General features: G+C 37.3%; 2 protein-coding genes across 2 annotated transcripts; one reads left to right on the plus strand and one right to left on the minus strand.

Annotated features, from left to right (window-relative positions):
- Window positions 1–5,345: 5,345 nt before the first annotated feature.
- On the minus strand, window positions 5,346–6,281 carry LOC142155077 (olfactory receptor 5V1-like). The gene has a single exon (XM_075210999.1). The coding sequence runs from the start codon at window positions 6,279–6,281 to the stop codon at window positions 5,346–5,348; it is 936 nt and encodes a 311-aa protein (XP_075067100.1).
- An 18,366-nt stretch (window positions 6,282–24,647) lies between these two features.
- On the plus strand, window positions 24,648–25,586 carry LOC142155235 (olfactory receptor 5V1-like). The gene has a single exon (XM_075211012.1). The coding sequence runs from the start codon at window positions 24,648–24,650 to the stop codon at window positions 25,584–25,586; it is 939 nt and encodes a 312-aa protein (XP_075067113.1).
- The last annotated feature ends 500 nt before the right edge of the window (window positions 25,587–26,086 follow it).

Here is a 26,086-nt window from a genome sequence, read left to right on the forward strand (position 1 = left end):
TCACGCTGCCCTCTCTCACGCTGCCTCCTCTAACTCTGCCCTCTCTCACGCTGCCTCCTCTCACTCTGCCCTCTCTCATGCTGCCTCCTCTCACGCTGTCCCCGCTGCCCCCTCTCACTCTGCCCCCCTCTCACTTTGCCACTCACTCTGCCCCCCTCTCTCTGCCACTCTGTCCCTCTCTCTCTGCCACTCTCAATCTGCCACTCTCACTCTGCCACTCTCTCTGCCCCTCTCTCTCTGCCCCTCTCTCTCTGCCCCTCTGCCTCTCTCTCTCTGCCACCCTCTCTCTCACTCTGCCACCACCCTGCCACTCTCTGCCCCTTTCTCTCTGCCCCTCTCTCACTCTGCCGCCACTCTGCCCCCCCTCCGTTGCGGTCAGCCAGAGGAAAAAAAAAAAAAGAAAGAAAAAAACTGCACATCCTATTGCTGTCAATTCATCATGGTTACACGCTAACAAAGCATCTGCTGGACTATCTTTGGGTCCTTGCTTCTCTTGGGAATCTGATCAAACATCTGCCACAAACCGAGACTACTGTCACATAAACTCTGCACTACTCAGTAAGATTTACAGTATAAACAGAACACAAATTTTCATTATAACATGAAAAGGTAACCACTAGCAGGTAGTCCAAAAATAACAGTAAATAAAGGTAAAAATTAACCAATACAGTAGGGCTACAATAGATAGCCCCCCCCCCCCTCCACCACAGTTTTCATTGTGAGGTGTGTAAATAAAACACAAACTGTCTCCTCCTGCTCAATAAAATTGATTAAATTAATTAAATTAAATATATTGAAATGCCTAAAACAGCAGTATTTAAGGTAAAAACGGAAAGTAGCATTGGCATTCCCATCACACAGTAACATAAAAAAAAATATTAATATTGACAAGCTTATCTTTAAGATTATCTGCAGTCACTCTGCCCCCCCTCTGCCGCGGCCAGCCAGTGGAAAAAAAAAAAAAAAAACGTACCAATCTGCGCAGGCCCTGGGACCCAGCATCCTCCTCTTTCCTGCAGCCCGCCCGACAATCAGTGACAAGCTGCGGGAGAGAGGAGGATGCTGGGTCCCGGCGCCGCGCAGATTGGTAAGTTTTTTGTTTTTTTGGGTTTTTTTTTCTCTGGCTGGTCGCGGCACCCCTGTGACAGCGCCGTGGCACCCCTGGGACCCGCGGCGCACACTTTGGGAACCGCTGCGTTAGAGTATGATATGCATTTGAATTGGATGCCTGTTAAGAATAGGAACATTGCTGCTTATGAGCTCATTTTGCTGTGGAGCTCTTAGGTGCTAGTTTCTAATTCTCTACCCTTGTTTGTTATTTTGCAAAGATTACAGGGATGTTAGATTAAATACCCTTGATGTAGGTTTGCAATAAAGATGGAAAATGAGGGTTGTGTAGTGGTGCTCTTAATTTAAATTATAAATCTGTTTACCATTGTGTCTGGTTTTTTTTTAACAATAGGCAACAGTGGGCTCTGGGTGCCAGAGTTTTTTGAACTATTAAACAAACACAAAAAAACAAATCAGGTGCTAGTGAGCGTATTCAGGTGCTTTAACTACTGCTCAATATTAACAGGTACTGTACCTGTTGCATAATTTAGGACAAACAAACTGAAATACAGGAGAGCGCAGGTATAAGTAACAGTTATATTTAGTATTTATTAAAAAACATTAATACATATTTATAAAGCAATAATATAAACACAAATATAAAATGAATCCTCCATGCTAGAAGTGGCAGGCCTGTAAATGAATATGTCCATCAAGATCAATAAGTTCATGAAATGTATAAATGAACATGAAAAATCCCCAATCCTTTGGATTTAGTAGGACTTAAATCAATGAACTTTAATTCAATACAATAATTAAGATTCTTATATGGTACAAAGTTCTCAATTATGCCTCCTTAGAAAAAATCCAGACAAATTGATACAATTGAAATTTTCCACAGTAGGTGCTCAACGAACCTACAGATGGCAATCAATATAGTCCTTTTAGGAAACAAATAGAAGCCAATTTCACAAAATTGCAGATAACCAACTGTTCAATCATTCTTAGGCCACCAACCCTGACTGACTAAGCCTAGGGGTGGTTGGAGGAAACAAGGGGGAACCCACACTGTTTGCACCCTGCCCGATTTTCCTCAGACCATTATTAGCCTGGCAGCACTAGCTTTATAATTTAACACTTTCATTACCTCACACCCACCGCCCAGGGGTGTGGGAAGAGCCCTGGTGCAGTTAGCATGGGGCTCAGTATCCCTAGGGATGGGACCTGCAATTTTATTTGAGAGCCCCAACTCCATAAGGAATCCAGCCCTGTGCTGACCAGCCTGGGGCTGGTTGGCATCATGGCAGGGGGACCACTGCTGCAGGTTCACATGCTATGGTGCCACCATCCCTAGATGGCTAAGCCTAAGGCTGGTTGAAGGAAAATCATGGAGACCCCCACGCTGTTTGTCCTCTCAACTTCCCTCTCACCAGCAATAGACTGGCAGCACTATGGTTGATATTACTGGTGGGGTTACACGCTTTTTGTTTTACATTTATTTAAAAAATGTTATTGTTTACTGCCGGCGAATCCAGTGGCTGGCATTGCCATTTTAATGCTGGCATTGTGACTGTCTGCATTTTCGCTGTCGGCAATCACATTGCCAGTATTTTATCTGTGTCAGGATTCTATACATGTCAGCATTTAGCTTATCGGCATTTTCGTGTCGGCATTATTTTCATCGGTATTTCTACTATCGGAAATTCATACCCAACCCTTTGAAAGCATCAAGTTTTACTATCACATTTGTGGCCTCATTTAGAGTTTGACACATTTTTCGCTACAAACGTACGTGTAAACTTTTCAGCGGCAATAGAAGCTTACTTACTTGATCACACATATTTCTACATATGTTCAATTCCAAAACTGTATTTTTGCATTAATTGCACTTCATTCATTCATTCATTCAAAATGTGTGTATTTATGCCTAACAGACTAATTGCCTAGGGATGTGGCTTGTCACTGTTAGTAGTAAATGCAAAAGTTACATTACCCTATTTTTACACATTATATTAATGTAATAAAATATAATTTATATAAGAGAGACCAGTAAATGTGAAAGTTGCATTTTCCACTTAAAATATAATTAAATACAAACACCCCAACATGTTTTAATTACTACTGTAAAACATTAAATGTTAATCTTCTTTCCTGAAGTAGTCATAGAAATGAAAAGAAATGCAAATGCATGGACGGAACTTGATATAACTTAACAGCAGGGCCAATAAAAGTGTTATCAGCCAGAGTGGGTAGTATTTATAGTATGAGATTGAATAAAGACACCAGTCCATCAAGTTCAACCTATTTTGTATCTCCTGCGATCCCTCACTTATATTTGAAATTGATCCAGAGTAAGCAACCGTCAATCTGTTTCAATTGTGAAAATCCACCCAGACCCAATATTGCAGTCCTATTTTTACCCTATATCCACTACTATCATTCATTTTAATTAACGGACGTATCCCTGGATACACTTTTCCGCAAAAAAATTGTCTAACCCTTTCTTAAACATATCTATTGAATCTGCCACCACAACCTTCCCTGGCAGTGAATTCCATATCTTGACTGCCCTTACTGTAAAGAACTTTTTCCTCTGCTGGTTGTGAAATTTCCTCTCCTCTAACATTAGGGGGTGACCATGTGTTCTGTGTATAGTCCTTGGGGTAAAAAGTTCCCATGAAAGTTCTCTGTATTAACCCTTAATGTATTTGTACATAGTAATCATATCTCCTTTTAGATGCCTCTTTTCTAAAGTAAACATGCCTAAACTGGCTAACCTTTCCTCATAACTTAATGACTCCATATCCTTTATCAATTTTGTCGCCCTTCTCTGAACTCTTTGTAGTTCCAAATTATCTTTTTTATAGGATGGTGTCCAGAACTGTACTGCATATTCAAGATGAGGTCTTACCAACGATTTATACAGTGGCAAAATTATACTGTCTTCCCTTGCATCTATACCTCTTTTTATGCATACCAGTACTTTATTTGCCCTTTTAGCTGCTGCTTGACATTGAGCACTATTGCTAAGTCTACTGTCTACGAGCACTCCCAAATTCTTTTCCATTAGAGATTCAACTAAATTAATTCCATTTAATTTATAGATTGCATTCTTGTTTTTGATCCCTAAATGCATAACCTTACATTTATCTATGTTAAACCTCATATTCCATTTGGCCGCCCAATCCTCCAGTTTATTTATAGTTTATTTATAGTATGCATGCAGCCAATCAGAAATGGCTAGATAGTGTTGCTGATGGCATCAGAATGCTTCCACATCACATTATGTTACATATCCATGGTTTGTGCTATACCTACGTGAACACGCCCTTACTGTACATAACTAATCCTTGACCGTTCCTGTGCAGGCGTGAGGGGCCCCAAATCTAAAATATGAACAAATCTAGATACAGACTACTTTGCATGCTCAATACGAAAATACGTATATTTAGGCCACACAAATTGACCTACACTCAGCTGTAAATGAGGTCCTTGTGTTGTACAAATTATTCATTTTAACACTTCTTTTTTTTTCCTATTGTACATCTTATTTCAGACTCAATTATTTGTCACATAATTCCTAACAAAAACGGGACATTGTGGCTACCTTAATTTAAAGTGTCATGTATTTTAATTTTCTATTCTTTTTAAATACAAATATATGTGCACATATCTGCATGTATTGTGTACTACTTGCAGCATACTAATGCTTCCACTGAGCAAGTGAATATTTCCTGTAAAGTATTATTTTTGGGGTGACACGTTACCCTGTAAAATCATGAGCACATATACAGTATATGCACAGCCACTACTCTGGACAGCCTTATATTTGCATATTTTGCAAATAATCTGGCTGATACAGCATCAGTTACTGTATACTCATAATTAATTTAGGTCCACGTCTTGTCACGTGCAAAATGTACTTGCTATACACATCCATACATGTTTCGTCAAAAATAGGTACACGGACCAAAAACATACTATTGTGACATCATAACGGTACTCACATGACATTTAAAATATACCTTTGTTTTGTAAATTATCATTTGTGTCTATATTTATACATCAAATAATATTTTATTTATTTCACCACAGAATGGAAAAAACCCACAAAAACAATGTTTTCTTTAAATCTACTCCATATAGATTTTATTTTTATCAAATGGCTTTTTTTATGCTATGATCAGAAGACCATGAAACTCATATTAATTGTTTTTTTTACGTATATTTCTTCACAGAGCCCGTCCTATCAAAAAATCATCCATTGTGTTTCTGATATTGCAAAATCCATTTTATTAGTAACTTACATGCACTTTTCTAAATATAACTTTTTGAACAGAATCTTTTACTTCTTTGTTTCTTAAACTGTATAATATAGGGTTCAACATTGGTATAACAATAGTATAGAGAACAGCAATTGCTTTGTCCATATTTGAAGCATTTCCAGTTGAGGGTTTAAAGTAGGCAAAGATTAATGTACCATAAAATAAAAGCACAACAGTAATGTGAGAGGCACAAGTAGAGAAAGCTTTCATTTTCCCTTCAGTAGAACGTATTTTTAATACTGCCAAAATGATAAACAAATACGACCCAAAAATAAAAATAAAGCAAAATACTCCCAAAACAACATCTGTGACTATAAGAACTAACTCATTTATACTTGTATCAGAACATGATAGTGCCAGCAGTTGTGGAATCTCACAGAAGAAATGATTTATCTTATTGGATGCGCAAAATGACAATCGAAAAGTGCTTGTTGTGTGATAAGTAGAACTACAAAAACCAAAAGTCCAAACAATGGCAGACATAAAATAACATGACTTTTTGCTCATAATAGTTTTGTAATGCAATGGATTGCAGATGGCCAAATAACGGTCTACAGACATAATAGTCAGTAAGAGAAACTCTGTGTCCATAGCAGCAGTGAATATAAACATCTGAACAACACATCCATGGAATGATATTACCTTACGCTCAGAAAATAAATTGACCAACATGTTTGGTATAGTAGATGTTGTGCACAATACATCTAAAAAAGATAAATTACTAAGGAAAAAGTACATTGGAGTATTTAGTGCTGGGTCTATACTTGTTATGATGATTATAACAAGGTTTCCAGTCATACATATTATATACATAAGAAGGAAGATAGAAAATAAAACAATGTCCAATTCTGGAAAATTGGAAAGTCCAAGGAGAATAAATTCAGAGATAATGGATCCATTGTACATCTTATTAGTTTGTATTCTATAGTGTAATCCTATAACAGAAAAGTAAAGATGACATTATTTTGAGAAAAAGCTCTGGAATATTACATGTTAATATTACATTCAGTACTGATATATTTATCAGGTTAACATTAAAATATTTAGCATTAACACTTTACTTCCTTGCTTCTTAAACTGTAGAACATGGGGTTCAACATTGGTATAACAATAGTGTTGAAAACAGTAATTGCTTTGACCGCATTGGGAGTATTTCCAGATGAGGATTTAAAATAGTTTTTTTAATGTACCATAAAATAACAACTTACCGTAACTTCAATGGCACAAGTAGAGAAACCTTTAATTTTTTTTTGCAGTAGAACATATTTTAATACTACCAGAATGATGGGAATATAGGATTTAAAATAGAAATAAAAGAAAATACTCCCAAAACAACATATATGATCAGAGCAAGATCCACATTGTTGATTCAGCAGAATGAAACCATACAACTTATTGAATCCACTAGCTCATTTTACAAATATAGAATTATAATTTCCTACTTCTGAAGCAACAACCTTTTTTTCTGGCAGAATGACCCTTATCAATATTGATATTATTATTGTTATTATTATTATTATTATTATTATTATTATTATTATTATTATCATTGTCATTATTAATATTATTATTAATAAACTTTATTTAAAGGGCACCGCATAAAGTCCACAACACCGTACAGAGGGGAAACAACAATACAGTACATGGTATTACAGTACAGAACAGTAAACAAATAATACTACAACTCAGCTACTGGGGTGCAAGGGGTATATTCAACGCAGGCTGAAACCTGTGTCCATTAGTTTGGTTGCAACTAACAGGTTTAGAGCTACTGAAAAAGGTCCAAAGACAATGGAGGAGTGGAGTCAATGGGCAGAGAGCCCAAGTAGGAGGTGCGCAGTCTAGCTAGTGAGCAAAAATTTTAGGTAATGAGAACAGGAGGGAAGTGCTAATTAGAGCTTACAATCTAAAGGGAAAGTGTCAGGATTCCCAATATGAAGCCCATGGAGAGTAGTGGAAATGAAACATTGTCTTTATTTTAAACAGTAGGAAAGTGGCAAGTAATGGATATCAGGATTGTTAGGGTAAGCCAGGAAGCTGGAGATGCTGAATACCAGACACAATAGGTTAACTGCATGAACAGGTTTGTCAGGATAACCAGGTTTAGCTGGGAAGCTGGAGATGCTGAATATCAGGCACAATAGGTTAACTGCAGGTTCAGGTTTGTCAGGATAACCAGTTTTAGCTGGGAAGCTGGAGACATTTCATACCAGGCATGACAGGTTAACTGCAGGTACAGGTTTTTCAGGATAACCAGGTTTAACTGGGAAGCTGGAGACCAGGTACTATAGCATGACTGCAGGCAAACGATACCCAGATTGCCAGGTTAAGCTGAAAAGCTGAAAACCAGGCACAATGGGGTGACTGCAGGCACAGGATCAGACAGAAAGAAGGTCAGGCAAGCCAGGGTCAGAAGCTCAACAATACCAGGGAGAAGACAGAAGAAAGTCAAATGAAGCCAAGGTCTAGGTCACAATTAAAGGTGCAAAACGATGGAACAAACAGGAGTCAGATAATCAGGACCAGATCACAGGAGTGTCTCAGAGAGACCAGCATCAGTGACAACTTATGAACTGTCCCAGTTTGCTGGAAAAGGCAGTCTTATAAAAGCCAAACACAGCTGTTTATGCACCAGATCCAATTATGAGAACTTAATCCCATGCAGGCAGGATCTGGGACAAGCAAAGCAGCATCCGCAAATCATGACACAAAAAGAGAGATGGAGGATGAAAGTGGGGGAGATATACTACATTGTGAAATGGTTAAGTAGAGGTCTGGTAGTCTTTTCTAAACAGTTGGGTTTTGCCCGTTTGAAGCTATACAGGCTGGAGGATAGTCTGACAGAATAACGGAGATTGTTTCAGTGGTGGTGGTTGTGGTGGAGCAGCATCGGATAAATCTTGAATACGGGAATGGTTACCAGAGAGGAGGAAAGGTGATAGTCATTGGCCGGCTGGAGAGGACGGGAGGAAGTATGTCTGGAGATGAGGTTGGAAAGTTAGGGAGCAGTAGAGTTGCAGAGGGTCATTTACCTGAGGGTGAGATGTTTGAAGAGGATTCTGTAGGGGAAGATGAGCCAGTGTAAGGTTAGACAGAGAAAGGGAGGCAGATGTGGAACGTCAAGATAGGAAGATACGTCTAGCTGCAGCATTAAATATAGATCAAAGACGTGTGAGATGGGAGTGGGGGAGGCCAGTAAGGAGAAGGTTGCATTAGTCGAGACAAGGAATGATCAGTGATTGGATAAGTATTTTGGTGGCATCCTGGGAGAGGAAGGTTCTGACACAGGTAATGTTGCAGAGCTGGAAGCATCAGGAAGGCCAAAAGATTAAATTTGAGGGGCTAAGGAGAGGGAAGAGCCAAGAACGCCACTCAAGCAGCTGATTTTAGAAACAGAGGAGATAATAGTATTGTCAAAAGTGATAGAGAGGTCGGGAGGGGAGAAGACTTTTGATCCAGGGAAGACAATGAGTTCAGTTTTGGCCATGTCAAGTTTAAGAAAGCATAAGCACATCCCTGAGGAGATGGTGGAGAGGCAACTGGACACCCATGAGAGGAGGGAAGGGAAGAGACCAGGAGACGAGAGGTAGAGTAAAGTGTCATCTGCATAGAGGTGATACTGGAGGCTGAAGGAACTGATAAGTTCACACAGGGAGGTGGTGTACAGAGAAAAAAATAAGAGGGCCAAGGACAGAACCCAGTGGGATACCTATGGTAAGGATGTATAGGTGGAGGAGGAAACAGAGGTAGAAACAGAGAAGGAGCTGTTGGCAAGGTAGGAAGTGACCCTCAAAAGGGCAGTGTCAGAAAGGCCAATGGTGGGAACAGTGTGGAGTAGGGGAAGGTGATTCACAGAGTAAAACGTGCAGTGAGGTCTAGGCGGATAAGCAGGGAGTAATGGCCCCTGGATTTGGCTGAGAGAAGATTATTGGGGACTTTGGTCAAGGTAGTTTCTGTAGAGTGGAGGGGACAGAAGCCAGATTCGAGAAGATCAAGGAGGCAGTTGTCAAAGGGGTAACTGCTGAGATGGTTGTAGATAAGCCACTCGGGTATTTTGGAGGTAAAAGGGAGAAGAAAAATGGGGCAGTAGTTAGAAAGTGAGGTTGGGACAAGATTGTTTTTTTTAGAATGGGTGAAACAGGAACATGTTTACAAAGTGAGGGGAAGATTCCAGTGGAGAGGAGCTGATTGAATAGGTGATCAAGGTGGAAGCAGGTAATGGGGGAGAGGGAGCGGAGGAGGGGAGAGAGGATGGGATCCAGGTGGGAGGTTGAGGGTGGAGAGGATAATATAAGAGAATGGACTTTGTCACCCGCAGTGGTGCAGAAGGAGCACAACACATGGTGGCTGGAGGCAGAGGTGGCTGAAATGGTAGAGTCTCAATTTTGGAAGTGAGAAAGGATGCAAAGCCAACTGCAGTAAGGGAGAATGGGAGGGGATGAGGGCGGGCAAAGGAGTGTGTTGAAAGACAAAAGGTTGCAAGATTGGAGGGCCGTGAAGAGAGGAGAGACTTGAAGAATGATTGTTTAGCAAGGGAGATGGTGGAACTATAGGATGAGAGGATAAATTTGAAATGAAGGAAGTCTTCCAAGGAACAAGATTTCCTATGTTGTACCTTTCAAAATCATGCTGTGTTGCTGTGTGGGCAAATTTAAAATATGTGGAAATAGTTGGGAGGGGTGTTACTTTGTATCTCAATTCTAAATGCTAGTACTAAAATAGAGCTGCATGTATCTGTTTGTAGTATATACAAAAGCATGCTAAAAATGCATTTGCAGACTTGCACCATAACATGGTTTATTCATGTCTAAATTTACATTCTGTAGCTGGATTTACAATATACTCCACTGAAGTAGAATCCTTTTTTTCTGAGCTTCTTGATGTCATGGTTGATAAAGGATCTGTTATGCACGTCTATTTGCTATCCAATAACGATTGTCGATTGTCGATTTGTGTTTCCAAAGCACAATGTGACTTAATAGCCAAAAGTAGCAGAATTATAAATCAGAATAAAATAAGTACAGCCGTTACTTATCGCAGGCGCTCTGGATCCAGTGTACAGTCATTCAGGTCTGAAGGCTGTGGTCAAGTAGACTGACTACTAGGTCCAGAGCCCCTGCTTATATACAGTCAGTGAATACAGTAAAACAATGCAGATGATGTGGCTTGCTTCTATAGGTCCAGGCTTCAGGATGGTCCAATGTAATGCAGTTCATAGGCCAGTTCAAATGAAAATATCGAAAGGTGGGGGTCAGCTCTCCAGGGGATGCACTCCGATTTTCCCGCCAAGAATACAGTTTAAACTAGTCTATTAACATTACGCAGACAGTATCATTTTAAACATTTATTCCCTATCATCTCTAACTAGAGTATGCAATGTGCGATCCCTTCGGCGAATCAACCGGACAACTGCGGATAAATAGGGGATCAAAATGATACTAAACATGCCATATTTCCTGTCACCTGAACCTTTGATTTCACTAACATGTATGTAACTTATAATATTAACCATAAATACTGTTACATTTCGACATAAATAACTATGTGTTGCAACTACAATTAATGTGTACTAATTACAAATGTGTATGTTCGTGTGAAAGCGTGTAAAAGTGTAAAACCTGTTATTGCCACGTGTCGCGGCTGAATACGCTTCTACACGCCGTAGCGTGCTCTACGCATAATTTTCAGACAAAGACAACTAAGTTTGCTAGATATTAATTGAAATGACTTTATCTAATTTGCTGACTTTGACAGCTCACAAAACACCATTCACTTAATTGCATAGTTTAAAAAAATATATATATTTCAAGACGGTTAAGCGAAAACAGACCCAGTAATTTTCAGCTCAAAAAAGTACATGGGATGTTTCATAAAATATTGTTGATCCTAAACATTTTATTTTGAATGCAACATTTGATACCTATAACAGTGTATGAACACAATACTATACTTTATTTAGACAATAAAATGCAGACCATGAAGCACGGCAAAATAAACATGTTGAAAAGAATGAAATTGCATTTTTGTGAATTTAGGCTTTTTCATTCAGTGGTTCTTTTTGTATTTGTAAGGTTTCAATGGATTTTTTTATATTTTCAAAATGAAAAGATTTAAACAAAATATTATAATATATGAATAGTAAAATAAAACTATGTTCTAAATGTTTTAAATTATGCTACTTGATTTAGTCTGGTTTGAGCAGATTACAGTAAATACATTTTAAACTATGTTAAGTATATAGGTATAATTAAAAGTGATCCCTTTCCATACCGTTAAATGTACATGGAAATATTAAACTTGTTGCTGCTATGACAACCTTATATTGTCTAGTGAATTAAAAAATGCAAAGCTCATGATTAAATTAAATTATTTTCAATGGTTTACAAAATAAAACTTTTTTAGATTGTTATTTGGGTTTCTCTTGGTTTATTAAGCTAACTTACCCACCATAATTATCAATTTAGTTTCAAATGTTTCATTTTGAATGTGTGTATTCATATTGAACTTTTGCATGAAAATCAGACATTCAATAGTTTATTATGGAAATAAAATATGGACTAGTAAATAGGATTAAATAGAATTACAATGTAAACTAAACTAGTATCTTAAACCTGCTTAGGCTTGTGATCCTGTTAATCACATTTCTAATCACTGGGTCTGCTTTTCTTGATTCCATAATCATCTTTTATGTCACATTTCTATGCTGTGTCAAAAAACGTTTGTTTGACTTTACCTTTTAATTTAATTTTTACCTAAAATTTTTTGAAGGATTTACTCATCTTGGCTTAGAGCTTCTGTTTGTAAAAGGAATGAATTTTTGAAAGCGCCTACAGAATTGCAAGTGCATTGTGCATAAAAAATTCTACATTCTTGCTCAAACATTTCTGGTTAAGATCAAAGGTAAAACAGTTTAATTCAACAACAAAATAAATATTGAGCAAACAGAATACAATCTGTCACATAAACCATGGAAGAATTGCTCGTTCCTACGTTTAACATAATTTAGAGAAACCTGAAAAATTTTTACCTGTTAAGCTTAAGTAGAAATTTTACAACAGTCCTGCCCAGATTGTCAAATTAAATATTGGAAAGTAAGTATAGTGATGTCCAAAAAAAGGACACATTTTTTAAAAACTTAGCATAATGATAATGTTGGAAGGTATATAAAATATAACTAAATAATAATAATAAAATACCCCTCTAATTTCTGTAGAAATAAACTCAGATGTGCTGATAAAATTTTCAAGAACTACAATAAAATAATTAGATGCTGTACATAATAAAAAAGAAAATGCTTCTGAAACTGTATCATATTCAATTACAAAAAAAGATATTAAAACATGGATAGAACACTACCTTGTGTTGAGGATGATAGGGGAATAGCTTTGGTTCAAAAAAGCAATCATTTTTGGTCTTACATTTACATAGCTAGCTAAGTTGAGGGAATTATACTTGTGGGGATCTATAGATGATGTTTTCAATTCCCTAAATTTTAGTGCAACCTCTTGAGAAAGGCATGCAAAACAAATAACAAAAATACTAGCAGGGATTAATTTGCAATTGGGAGAAACACAAATTAAAATGTGATTATAATGATAAATATTTATTTGTAGAAAAAAAAGCTATGGTCATATTATAACACACATTTTGCTTACACTAATTGAAATGTTAAAATATTTTTTTGTATAAAACTGTAGTTCTAAGGAAAGAAATACAAGTCTTTAAATGACAATTTCTACTATTAGCTTTATTCATTCAGTTACCAAAAGAGATGGTGAAAATTCACTTTGTGTAGATTTGTTTTCTGAATAAAGTTAACAGAAAATACTTTGAACAATTAACTCTTTGAGTCAACTAGACTTGAAAAACTTGACCACATGTGTGGCAAAACTACATGTGTAAATGAGAAAAAAAGAAAGAGCCAGCAAGAACATTATGCTTGTGGTCTAGGTTTAGGTTTTTCTTTCTTTCTTTATTTCTTTCTTTCTTTATTACCTATTTTTATTGTCTGGTTGAAAGCTGGACAGGATGGATCTGAAATGGGAGTTCCTAGTCTCCACAATTATATTTTTGTTTGTCAGAGGCTTGTCCCGAATTACTTCCACTCTTGTACTTGCAATTTTCTGTTTTAATAAAATGTAAATTGGGTTCACATTGCATTCCTTGGTGAATCAGGCCCTATGTCTATGCTGGATCAAGAGTCTGACCTGTCATTAGAGTATCTAGCTCTATTAACTCTCCAAAGGTCTTTGTAAGTCAATATGTAGCTATTTGTCAAGAGGACATTTATAGCAGATCAGAAGAATAACTTTTCTGGGGATTTCAATATCAAATCATTTCATTCATCACAACCTATGATCACTAAATTCTAGGCAGATAATGATAAGCTGATCATTATTCACCCCATATATTGCTGTCAATCATAAATAAGGACAATATGCAATTTTGTGGATCTCACCAAAAATTTAATTTGATGAAACACGGTGAAAAAAAACTTTCTAAAATCATGTAATTTTGTTTTGTATTATGTTCCTAACGTAATAATTCAATAATGCACATTCATTTACATTCATTTATAGTATATTTATAATATATAATAAGCTCACAATAAACGACTATGGTCCTCATTTAGATCTGGATATACATCCATTTGTGGGGCATAAATATATACATATCCATACAACACATGCACATCAAAATGTGAGAGACAAAATAGGAAAGGGCAAGTGTAAATTGAGTACAGTAGGGACATGTATTATAAATGTAGCAAACCCACTGGAGATCATATATATATATGATCTGCAGTATATATATAGGTTTTTCGTGTTGCATTATTTCTTTGTAAGTAGCACTGTACTCTAGTCAACTATTCTTGTGTCAGCTAAAACTTTCTGTAGGACCTTTGTAGTGATATGTGGGCACTTCTCCTTGCCTTCAATTTCTTAATGAGATTTCTGACAGTAGATATTCCAAGCTGGAATGAAATATGTTTTTTTCTCCTTTATTTTTTATGAAATATGTACATCATTATTAGGTGCATAGTCAGTACAGCAAAGATAAAAAGAAATAATCATAAATATAACTATAAAGAAAATGTAAAATAGAGGCATAAGAACTGTAAAGTGAGGGAATATATGGCCTGAGTCATTACTAAGGAAAGTAAGGCAAAAAAGGAGAAAATGTTCTCTGTGACAAACCATATTACAAAACAAGGGGTGCAAATTAGCCTATTCTTTTGCACATTAATTAAATACTAACTGTTTTTTTCATCTAGCACACAATTTCTTGATAGCTTTATTTTTACACTAAAATTTAAACTTGATCTAGGATATCCTCGAACCAAACTATAAATCTGTCCCCACATTTTAAATTTACCTCCCCCTTCCTGGTTTTGTCCAGGAGGAAAATTACTTCTATTTTATGCTTTGCTCTCCTTAATGACTGAGGCGCATAGTGTTTAGAAGCAGAAAGTGAAAGTGAAAGAGAAAGTGTAAACGTATATAAAGGTGTATCACAATGATAACTTTAATTTCACCTTATTTCTGGTTCAGTCAATAGAAAAGATAAAATAATAACATGTGGACTCAAAATAATACTATTTACCCTATCTCTGGAATGTATTATCTGCCGCTTTTTAATGAAAAATAAAAAATAATAAAAATGAAAAATTCTCTTTTTGGATAAAATGTGTGCACTAGTTTGATAATATCCATTAATGAATGTTACAGAAGGATAAAAATAATTTAGTCTAGTTTGTTACTCTATTAGTGTGTCATACACCAGTGCCTTTTTTTATCCGTCACATACCTACCAACATTTAGAATTCCAAAAGTGGACAAATTAATCCCCGCCTCCAGTCAACCCAAACTCAATACTTAAAGTATGTGTATTCAGCATAATACTCAGAGCCGTTAACAATGCACTAATAGGGAGAAGGCAATAAGCCATATACAAATAGGTTTCTTTTTACCTTTTTATAATTTGAAAGAGCATTTATTTTTTATTTGTCAAAATATTTATTTAATATATTACCAAATATAATATATATTGTATGTCTATGGCCTTAATTGACTAGGACTTCCTAGTATATTGTGATCTACAGTTTTTGTTTGGAAAACCCATTTAAACGATTGTGAACACTGTGTAAAAAAAATATTAAATAAATAAATAATTGCAGCATACCACACCCCACTAAAAAAAACAAAAAACATAATTGGATTTAGTACCAGAGAAGTTGGGATTACCCTGTCACGTAATAATAATATCCAGCACCTTCCCATTCAGTGTGGGGCTACAGTCCCATTGTGACATGAAAGTGTCTCCAAGTGTCATCAATCCAATTATCCTATTAAACAAAGCAAAATATTAACAACTTCAGATAGCAGAACTTCTGTATTTAAAGGTGATGTAGCTCACAATATTTACACAAACACTGCACCAGCACTTTTGCAATTTACAGAGCATGTGCTTACTTTAATTTCTCCAAAATCTGTGACTTTATGCTCTTCTAAATCAAATGCATTGCAAAAGTGAAAAAAATGTTAAGTGGCATGATTCTTTATAACCAGTGGTTAAAGGAAGATGGTTAAAGGCAGATGGTGTACAGTGCTATGCCATGCCGCCACTTGTCCTACTGACTGCATTGTAAAACTATCAAATTCCATTCACTTACATTTTCCATACTGCCGCTACTAAATTTCCACTTCAACCACTGTCTATGACAATATAGCATAATAGGAGGATGAGAAATGTGAGTTAAATAGCAAAAAAGTGAATGATAAGTAAAGACAAGAGTGAATTTTAAGCAAAAAAATGCATCTTAAATTGTGGCAAAGACATACGCACTCATTTATATTTAGGTATACGTCATTCATCATCAGCAGCAGCAACTATTTATATAACACCACTAATTCCGCAGCGCTGTACAGAGAACTCACTCACATCAGTCCCTGCCCCATAGGAGCTTACAGGCTAAATTCCCTAGCATATACACATACACACACACACACACACACACACACACACACACACAGACTAGGGTCAATTTGATAGCAGTCAAATAACCAGTATGTTTTTGGAGTGTGGGAGGAAACTGGACCACCTGGAAGAAACCCACGCAAACACGGGGAGAACATACAAAGTCCCCACAGATAAGGCCTTGGTTGGGAATTGAACTAATAACCCCAGTGCTGTGAAGCAGAAGTGTTAACCACTAAGCCACCATGCTGCCCATTGTTTTTCGTTTAGTATGTGCATTTAAGTACTACTGAAATGTTCTTGCCTGTTCCTATGCCTGGAGTGGTGGAACTAGGGGGGGGGGGTGCACGAACAGACAAACATAGACCTAGTACAGTAGGGAAGTGTTCACATAAATGCAACAATATTAGACATGGACACATCCACAGACATGTCTTGTAAGAGGTGTAGCTCCTGCGGTTGCTCCAGGGCTGGTCCAATGATCATGGTGATGATGATGATGATGACTAGCAGTGCTAGCCATTTCTGGTTTGCTGATTTACCTCTCCATTACTTAATACATTCATTAATTGTGGCAACAGTATCTGCAGCAAAGGCCCATGCGAATTGATGCGCATCTACTAGTCATGCTTAGGCCTCTTTGGGAAGCCAGACATCAATGTGAAAAGCCGGTTCAGGATCCCACCTTATCTCATTATGGATACTCTGGTCATTGTTTAGAGTGACCTTGAGTCTCTGATAAGCATCTGCACTTCAATACTACCACTGATTAAACTATTGTCTGCGTTACATATGAATGCAAGGGGTAATTCCATCGATTTCACAATAATTGCTTATTTCCTGCATGTTTTATCGGACATTAATGCAACACATGCAGATCCTGTAGTTCGGGTATGAAATAAATCAATGTTTAGTAATCAGAAATATTACTATTATATCAATATACAGGCTATATGTGTTGCATCTCTCTTCATCCATAGCCTTGTTTCCAAATTTCCTGGGAGTATCCATGACTCCTTCACATTGAGGAAAGGATTATTTATAAACACAAGTGGCTATTAGGTAAATGTATTATGCAGTAACTATACATTTTAGTCTGCAAGATAAAATTGTATCTTGCTTTTATCTTGCTTTTGATTAGGACCTTTACGCATAAATTTACATAGAGCCCCAATGCTATAACGTTGCTCCTTGTGTTTCCCCTTACATCAATGGTGTTCAGAGCGCTGATGGTATTATTAAACATACCAGCAAAAACAAAAAATCTCATCAGTAGCACAGAGAAGCACAGATAGAGGAAAATATAGTGAATATGTCCAATCAATTATGCTCTTGCATGCGGCTCCAAAAATTAGGTCCCTTTTTAAAAAAAAATAAAAAATTCTGTTACATTGCAACTCACTTCAACTAAAATTGCTCAAAAATATAGATGTCAAATAAACATTTTACCCATTCAGTCCTGATGATGATGATGATGTTATGGCACAGATATTGCATACAATTTTCCATTTTAACTTACAGAAAAATGTTGATATTGTATGATTATTGCAAAAGCAGCACATTACAGATACTGTTAATTGTCAGAAATAAAATAAGATGCAACCACACATTGGTCATTTGTTGGAAAATATTTTTGTTCTTCTTGCAGGAGACAGTTCTTACCCTCAGTGGCTGTGTCTTCTCACTTCTCTATTATACCCAAACACAGAGCACATATTGGCATACAGGTCAAAATTAACATTAACATAACTACTCCTTTTACTATTTTTATTAAATAAGTGCTTTAAACTCCCTCCTGTATAAAAATGTATACAAAAATAAATTAGGTATTAGTTTAAAATGCATATTATGCTGCAAGTTAGAAAAGGCCCTTATGTGTCACGCTGTCCCCCCTCCTCTGCTCTGTCACGCTGTCCCCCCTCCTCTGCCCTCTCTCACGATGTCCCCCCTCCTCTGCCCTCTCTCACAATGTCCCCCCCTCCTCTGCACTGTCACGCTGTCCCCCTCCTCTGCCCTCTGTCACACTGTCCCCCTCCTCTGCCCTCTGTCAAGCTGTCTCCCCTCTGCCCTCTGTCACGCTGTCCCCGTCCTCTGCCCTCTGTCATGCTGTCCCCATCCTCTGCCCTCTGTCACGATGTGTCCCCCTCCACTGCCCCTCTCATGATGTGTCCCCCTCCACTGCCCCTCTCACGCTGTGTCCCCCTCCACTGCCCCTCTCACGCTGTGTCCCCCTCCACTGCCCCTCTCACGCTGTGTCCCCCTCCACTGCCCCTCTCACGCTGTGTCCCCCTCCACTGCCCCACTCACGCTGTGTCCCCCTCCACTGCCCCTCTAACGCTGTGTCCCCCTCCACTGCCCCACTCACGCTGTCCTCCTCCTCTGCCCCTGTCACGCTGTCCCCCTCTTCTACCCTGCTGTCACCCTCCTCTGCCCCACTGTCACACTCCTGCCCCTCTGTCTGCCCACTGTCACACTCCTGCCCCTCTGTCTGCCCGCTGTCACACTCCTGCCCCTCTGTCTGCCCCGCTGTCTGCCCGCTGTCACACTCCTGCCCCTCTGTCTGCCCACTGTCACACTCCTGCCCCTCTGTCTGCCCCGGGAGAGAGGAGTCTGCTGGGTCCCAGCGCCGCGCTGATTGGTAAGTTTATGTGCTCTTTGGTTTTTTCTATGGCTGGCTCGCGGCACCCCAGTGACAGCGCCGCGGCATCCCTGGGCATAGTATATAACATGCAGTTGGAAAGGTTGATCCTGCGCTATTGTTACACAGAAAGGTACAAAATATAAAGTGTAGTATTTGTATTAACAGATATTGGATTGAGAATGTATGTCTTAAAACTAAAGTGTTTTATTAGCAAAGAGATTTTCAGCCTATTGACTATAGGCAAAACATCTCATAGAACAATAAATGTACAACTGCTATTAAAACAGATAAATAGGAAAAAATATATACAATTATAAATACAATTATTAATGGATGTTTAAATTGATGAGAACCGTAAGAAGTTCATCCAACTAATATGCATAAAATGGTTCTGTCACGCCAATGGGGTTTCTGGGATCCGTCTCGGGACCCCAGGGACTAGCTGTGGCAGGAGTGTAGTGGAAACTGGAGGGCTGAATACAAATACTACACTTTATATTTTGTACTTTTCTGTGTAACAATAGCATAGGATAAACCTTTCCAATTGCTTGTATCATTGACAGGTAAGGATCACCTATAAGATCCCTAGCTGATGGTTACAAAGGTCAAAAGTGGACCAGTGCGCACCAATTATTACTTTTATAGTATATAACATGCAAGAGCCATAATATTAGGATCCACAGGTGAACAAAATGGGTGTCAACAAGAAGACATAATGAGAGATTAATTTAGATCTGAGTAGTCTGTGTCCACACCTTCCACTCCTTGACTTGCTGAGGATGAATATGATTAAATGATTGTTAATTGATAGAAAGTTCTGTTATTTACACCATCAATATATCAAACTAACAGTCCACTTACAAGCTGCTTAAAATACAACTAGAGATTAACTAACAATTAACTAACTGTGTGGTTCCAATTAGTAAACTATTCAGTCCACCTATTAAAATAAAAAATTGCCTAAATTTTAATCCAAACTTTTTATATCATGCCCAAATTGTAAAAATTTGAGATGTATATATGAAATTGAATTGTAAATAAGTGCTTATTGAAGGTTGAGTATGCATTTCTACTACTTTTCCCATTTTCTATAGAAAAGAGCCCCATAATTTTAAGCATCTCTGGAAAAGGTGGTTGTGTTAGTGGGCACAGTAGAGTGAAGTTAAATATGAAATGCTGCTTCACATGCAGCTGTGTGATTATGTCTGTATTACATTAAGCATTAGTAAAATTGATTTCCTATAAACACCAACCTTGTAATGAAATTCAGCAATGGTCATAAGTTCCATATTTCATTCCTCTGAAGTTGCAGCAAACCAGGATCTTCGGGGATGGTCCAAAGCAAGAAATATGCTTTTGTCCCTCCATTAGCTGAAACTTGCTGCTAACCATTTCTATATTTTAATAAGAAAGCAAAGATATATACTATTTGCAGGCTTTTAAAGCAGCACCGAGAACCCAGTAACAGATATTTGTAAAAAGCCAGCCTCAATATTAAACCTACCTGATGTTTTATTCTAAGTGTGGTAAGTTGAAATTTACAGGATGAATTATTTACTGGTAACTCTATGACGTTCAAAGCAGTGCTAACAGATTTTTTATATTTGTTAGGGGTGGGTTTCTTAGCACTGTGAGGGATTTATAGGTAGATAGTTTGTTATTTTTATAAGGTGAGTGTTTCATTTTATAAAAGACAAACATAAAAATATATATATTGTATGGCAAATACAGAGAGCACCACTTCTAATTCTCCCTTCTGCCCTCTGTAATTTATCTCTTAATGTTATTCTTGCAGCCGAATAGAACAATATTCGTTACCAGGTTGCTAGTTGTGAATGTCACCACTAACTATTAATGAAGGACAGTTCTTTATTGAGCTTGTCTGTAGCATGAATTGATGTGGTTTATATTGGATTAATAAGAAGACTATATAAATGGTTTTTATCCACATTTTACGGAAATTACTGAATTGATGTAGTTCAATTGCAATGATTCTCAAAATTTGTGTGCACATCAATATGTGCTTGTTGAAAATCTCATTCCAAAATTATGGGCAATAATATGATGGTAGCCTCCCCTTTGCAGACTCTATTCTTCTTTTATACTAGATTTTGTTACATGACTGTGGGGATTTGCATCCATTCAGCTGCAAGAGCATTAGTGAGGTCAAGCACTGATGTTGGGCTATAAGGTCTGGAATTCAATTCATCCCAAAGGTATTTTATGGGTTTAGGTCCAGGGTCTGTCCAGGCCAATCAAGTTCTTATTTTGATTAACCCCATTTTATGCATGGAAAATTGTCATGCTGAAACAGGAAAGGGCATTCCCCAAACATTTGCCACAAAGTTGGATCACACAATTCTTTAGAATGTCATTCTACACTGTAGCAAAAAGATTTTCTGTACTGGAACTAAGAAGCCCTGACCAAACCATGGAAAATAGCCCGAGATCATTATTCCTCCTTCACCAAACTTTACAGTTGGCAGAACAAATTTCGGTAAAAAGTGTTATCCTGGCATTGGCCAAACCAAGATTCGTACATCAGATTGTGAAGCGTGATTTGTTACTACAGATAACACATGTCCACTGCTATAGAATCCAATTCCAGTGTGCTTTACACCACTTCAGTCAATGTTTGGTGTTGAGGCTTATGTGCAGCTGCTTGGCCATGGAAATCCAGTCCATGAAGCTCCCAATGAACAGTTATTTTGCTGATGTAGAGACCTACCTGAGGCAGATTAGAACTCTGTAGTGAGTGTTGCACCTGAGGACAGACAATGTGCTTCAACACTCAGTGGACTCATTCTGTGAACTGTGTTGCCTACCACTTTGTGGCTGAGCTATTGTACCTCCCAGATGTTTTCACTTTAAAGTAACAGAGCTTACAGTTGACCAGGGCAGAAATTTGAGAAATAGATTTGTTGGAAGTGTGGCATCCTATGACAGTGGCACATTGAAAGTCAATGAGCTCTTCAGTATGACCCAGTCTTCTGCTAATGTTTGACTGTGAAGAATGCATGGCTGTATTGTATGCACCTGTCAGTAATGGGTGTCGCTGAAATGGTGAAACACACCAATTAGAAGGGGTGTCTACACACTTTTGGACATGTAGTAGATAGATAAATCAAATTATAACATTAATGATATTGCACCTCTATGTTGATGATATGTTAATCTACCACTCCTTTCTTGAACTCTTCCCTTCTTATATGGCCAAATCTATCTCTGCTACACATTTGTACTGTATACACCCACAAAAAGGCATATGTCTGTATGTAGATTTGGTAATTTGACTTCCTTTAGTTTGGAGAGGTGGGATAGAGGAGGTAATAGGTGTTCAAATACAGACTAAGTACAGTAAAGGTGTTTGCATCATTGCAACCTGAGACAGTATTATATGCACAGAGATGCATATAAAACTAGCCGTATCAATTGCAGGTGCAAATGCATGAGGCTGATGATGATGATCGCCAGCACTAGCTCACCTCTTCTGACTGGCTGAGTGAACTAGCCTCTGAAGCCGAGTAATCATGCATATTTTAAATGATTTTGTGGATGCATGTTAAAAATATTCTGCTTGCTACTTTAATTGTTGTTTTAGAAAGTATAATAAATCTGCTTTATTAAGGAGATTTTTTTTATTGAATCCAAATACAAATATTTATTGTGCTTATGACCTGGTTGGGTGTAAGTTCATCTGGGTGTAAGTATGCCACACATAAAACTGGCACATATGCTACTGGTGGAAAGCTGGATACATTGTTATATGCCTATTTCTCAGCATATGGGCATAAATGCACTGGTTTTATTTGAGAACTTATTTTTTGAACGCATATGTGTCCAACTCAACATCAGTCCCAATGTCTCCATGTGGATAATCTGAGGTTCCTATGCTTGTGATTCAGGTTACATACCAAGGCATAGACCTGTGTGTTGGTGCTAGACTGCTGTAAATCTTTTATTGCTGTTTACACTTCTATGAGAAAATCTGTGCATACATATAAAGGAAATAAACGAACAAGAGTCATCAGCATGTCTCAATCCTGTTTTCTATATGTTATAGATGGTTTAATCCAACATTACTGCCCACTATCTGCCAGCTATTGTTAGCGATACTCAGCTTCCAGCGACTGCGTCTTGTGACTGCTTCTCATTGTCAGACTTCTCTGCTGTTCTTTTTTAAAAATCCCAAGCCTGAAAGATCCTTCTCCTTCTGGAAACTTGACAGCCTCAAATAATAGGGTTGCATATAATAATGCAGACAGAGGTGTACACTTGATCAAGCTATAGATATCCTCAGACCTCATTCAAATGGGTACCTACACTAACCATTTATATTTACTTCTACACTACAAATAAAAATAGGAATCAGTAATACTAAACAGATATATAGGACCTCATTTAGAGTCGGACACAAAGTCCATTTTAGGTGCATCCAACAAAAAACACTATCACGCATGTGCAGAAAGCACCAAATCCGCCTGCACCTTGGACACAATTAACACTTGCGACAGCTTGCGACTCCCTATGAGAGAATGGGAGGAATGTAGAATTGTGAAGGCGTGATCATGTAAATAAATCCTAGTCGCAGTGAGGCGCAGATGCAACACACGTCAAAACAGGGCTAAAGCTGTGCGGCAGTAATTAGGTGGTGCAAGCGGTTAGCTAGCTGCAGGAACTGCTCGCAGCTCGATAGGGTATTAAGAGTGGGACGCAACTGGGGTTGCTTGCCACTCGTAATACACTACCAAGCTGCAGCACACTCCCACTCCTACACTTTTTAGACGGACTTTGCGTCTGACTTTGAGGTCCAATACTGTTTATACAAGTACTGAATGTTTATTCTAGAAGTTTTACCATATAATTTATACATTTGCAGTGTTTGTCACATAACTGCCTTTAATCATATTTAAATATGGTCTCATTGCTTAAATGTGTACCTGTCTCTGCATTTTTAATTGTGTATTGCACTTTAAATCACAGCAATGTAGCACCTTTTAATGTATTTGGAAAATAGGTTGTAGATCAACTTCCTTGTGATATAGTAAGTGTAGTTGAGATTAAATGTTAATTATTTCTCTTTTCTTTTTTTTTTTTTTACATATTAACAGTGTACATTGTTTGAAAAAAATAATTCTCTAAAGACATATCCCTTGGTGCCCTACATTGTATATTTATATTCTGCAGCATCAAAATTGTCCATGCTTTTTGCTCAGCTTTAATTTCATCATGACCGCTACAATAAATTTAAAATACATATATTTTCAACCAAATTACATTTCTAAAACTGACAAAGAGGACATTGATGAATGCAACAGTGCGTGTAATAAGCAGAACTATTCATTTTGTCATCAGAATCTCGTGATACTTTCCTTCATATTATTAAATTATTGTTTATTTCTTCAAAGTTTTCTTTATATAAATTACATCACCATTTTACTATTGTTATAAAACTTTCTATGAGTAATATTTCTGCTCATTTTGAATAGCTTAAGTAACTTTGCTACATATTTATAATCTTTAGTAAGTTTATTAATACTATTCACTGACATCTTGTAACAAGCAAACATAGAATGTGCGTCGTAACTGAAAAATGAACTACTGTTGCTGTTTTTTTTCTGACGGATGTTTCAATGAAACCATATTAATTATTGATGGAGAAGAAAAATCAATCCCATCCAACAGATTTTATACTTTGTGGACTACTATACCACTCAAAATATGACATCCCTTTATTTTCTCTCTTTACTATTACATATATCATGTCATTGCTTGGAAATCTTGCTATAATTATGACAATATCAATGAGTTCCAGTCTTCAAACCCCAATGTACTTCTTTCTCTCCAATCTTTCAGTCCTTGATATTTGCTGCATTTCCACAACAGTACCTAAGATTTTATATAACTTTGTAACAGCTTCTTTTACAATCACATTTTGTGGCTGTGCTGTTCAACTATACCTGTTTACTTGGGTTGAGATTACAGAGCTACTGCTTCTTACCTACATGGCATTTGATCGCTATATTGCCATTTGTAGACCTCTACATTACACTCTTATCATAACTCGTAAAGTCTGTTTCCAGGTATCCATTAGTGTTTGGGTTGTAGGGGCTTTCAGTTCAGCTGTTCATGCATCATTGACTTTTAGTCTGTCATTCTGTAATCACCAAGAGATTAACCATTTCTTCTGTGAGATCCCTCCGTTACTTAAGATATCATGCACAGATACCACAGTAAATGAAATATTTACATTTGCAACAGATCTCTTTTTAGGTATTGTGTGCTTTATTTGTATATTGGTTTCATATTTATTCATAATGTCTAGCATTTCACATATCCACTCAGTAGAAGGAAAACAGAAAGCCGCTTCTACTTGCACTTCCCATGTCATGGTTGTATTAATTTACTATGGAACATTATTCATTGCCTATATCAATCCACAGTCTGGTTTTTTCCTCAACCAAGATAAAATTCTTTCAGTCATTTATGCTGTATTTATCCCTCTACTTAATCCTCTAATCTACACTCTTAGAAACAGGGACATTGCAGATGCTGTAATCATATTAAGCATTAAGATATTAGCTTGGAGGTAAAGTGTGCTTTGGCAAACTTGGGTTAGAATTATAGAGGAAGATATATGAAAAAGTAAAATGAACACTACTTTATATTACATATAGTAATGTGTCCTCAGATATATTACGGAGTTTTGTTAGACATGAATACACTGCACCATATGTTATATTTAACCTTTTTACTGATAGTGTCACCATAAATCCTGCCTGCTCTTAATTACAGTAATTGTTCATAATTAAGACTTTTAGTGTGCATGGGAGTGTTCAGCTCACATACAGCACCTGATCAGACTTCCTTTTTGATGCCTAATTTCTTCTTAATTAGGGAGAACTCTGTAAAAATCATTAGGCACTATAACTCTGGAACCTCCGTGTTTCCCTACAGGAGGTAGTCACATGAAAATAGGCAGTTAAATAATGGGAAAGTGTAAATGTGTTTACATTTTGCATGTTTTCCCCATATGGAATGCTATAAAAAGAGTTGTTGTAATAAAGCAATGTCAATCTGTTCTTTCCTAAAA

The sequence above is a fragment of the Mixophyes fleayi genome, chromosome 1 (assembly GCF_038048845.1).
Source record: "Mixophyes fleayi isolate aMixFle1 chromosome 1, aMixFle1.hap1, whole genome shotgun sequence".
Taxonomy (NCBI): domain Eukaryota; kingdom Metazoa; phylum Chordata; class Amphibia; order Anura; family Limnodynastidae; genus Mixophyes; species Mixophyes fleayi.

What these genes read in the sequence shown, in the direction of transcription:
- LOC142155235 (XM_075211012.1), top strand. Translation starts at nt 24,648, where the DNA reads ATGGAGAAGAAAAATCAATCCCATCCAACAGATTTTATACTTTGTGGA.
- LOC142155077 (XM_075210999.1), bottom strand. Translation starts at nt 6,281, where the DNA reads ATGTACAATGGATCCATTATCTCTGAATTTATTCTCCTTGGACTTTCC.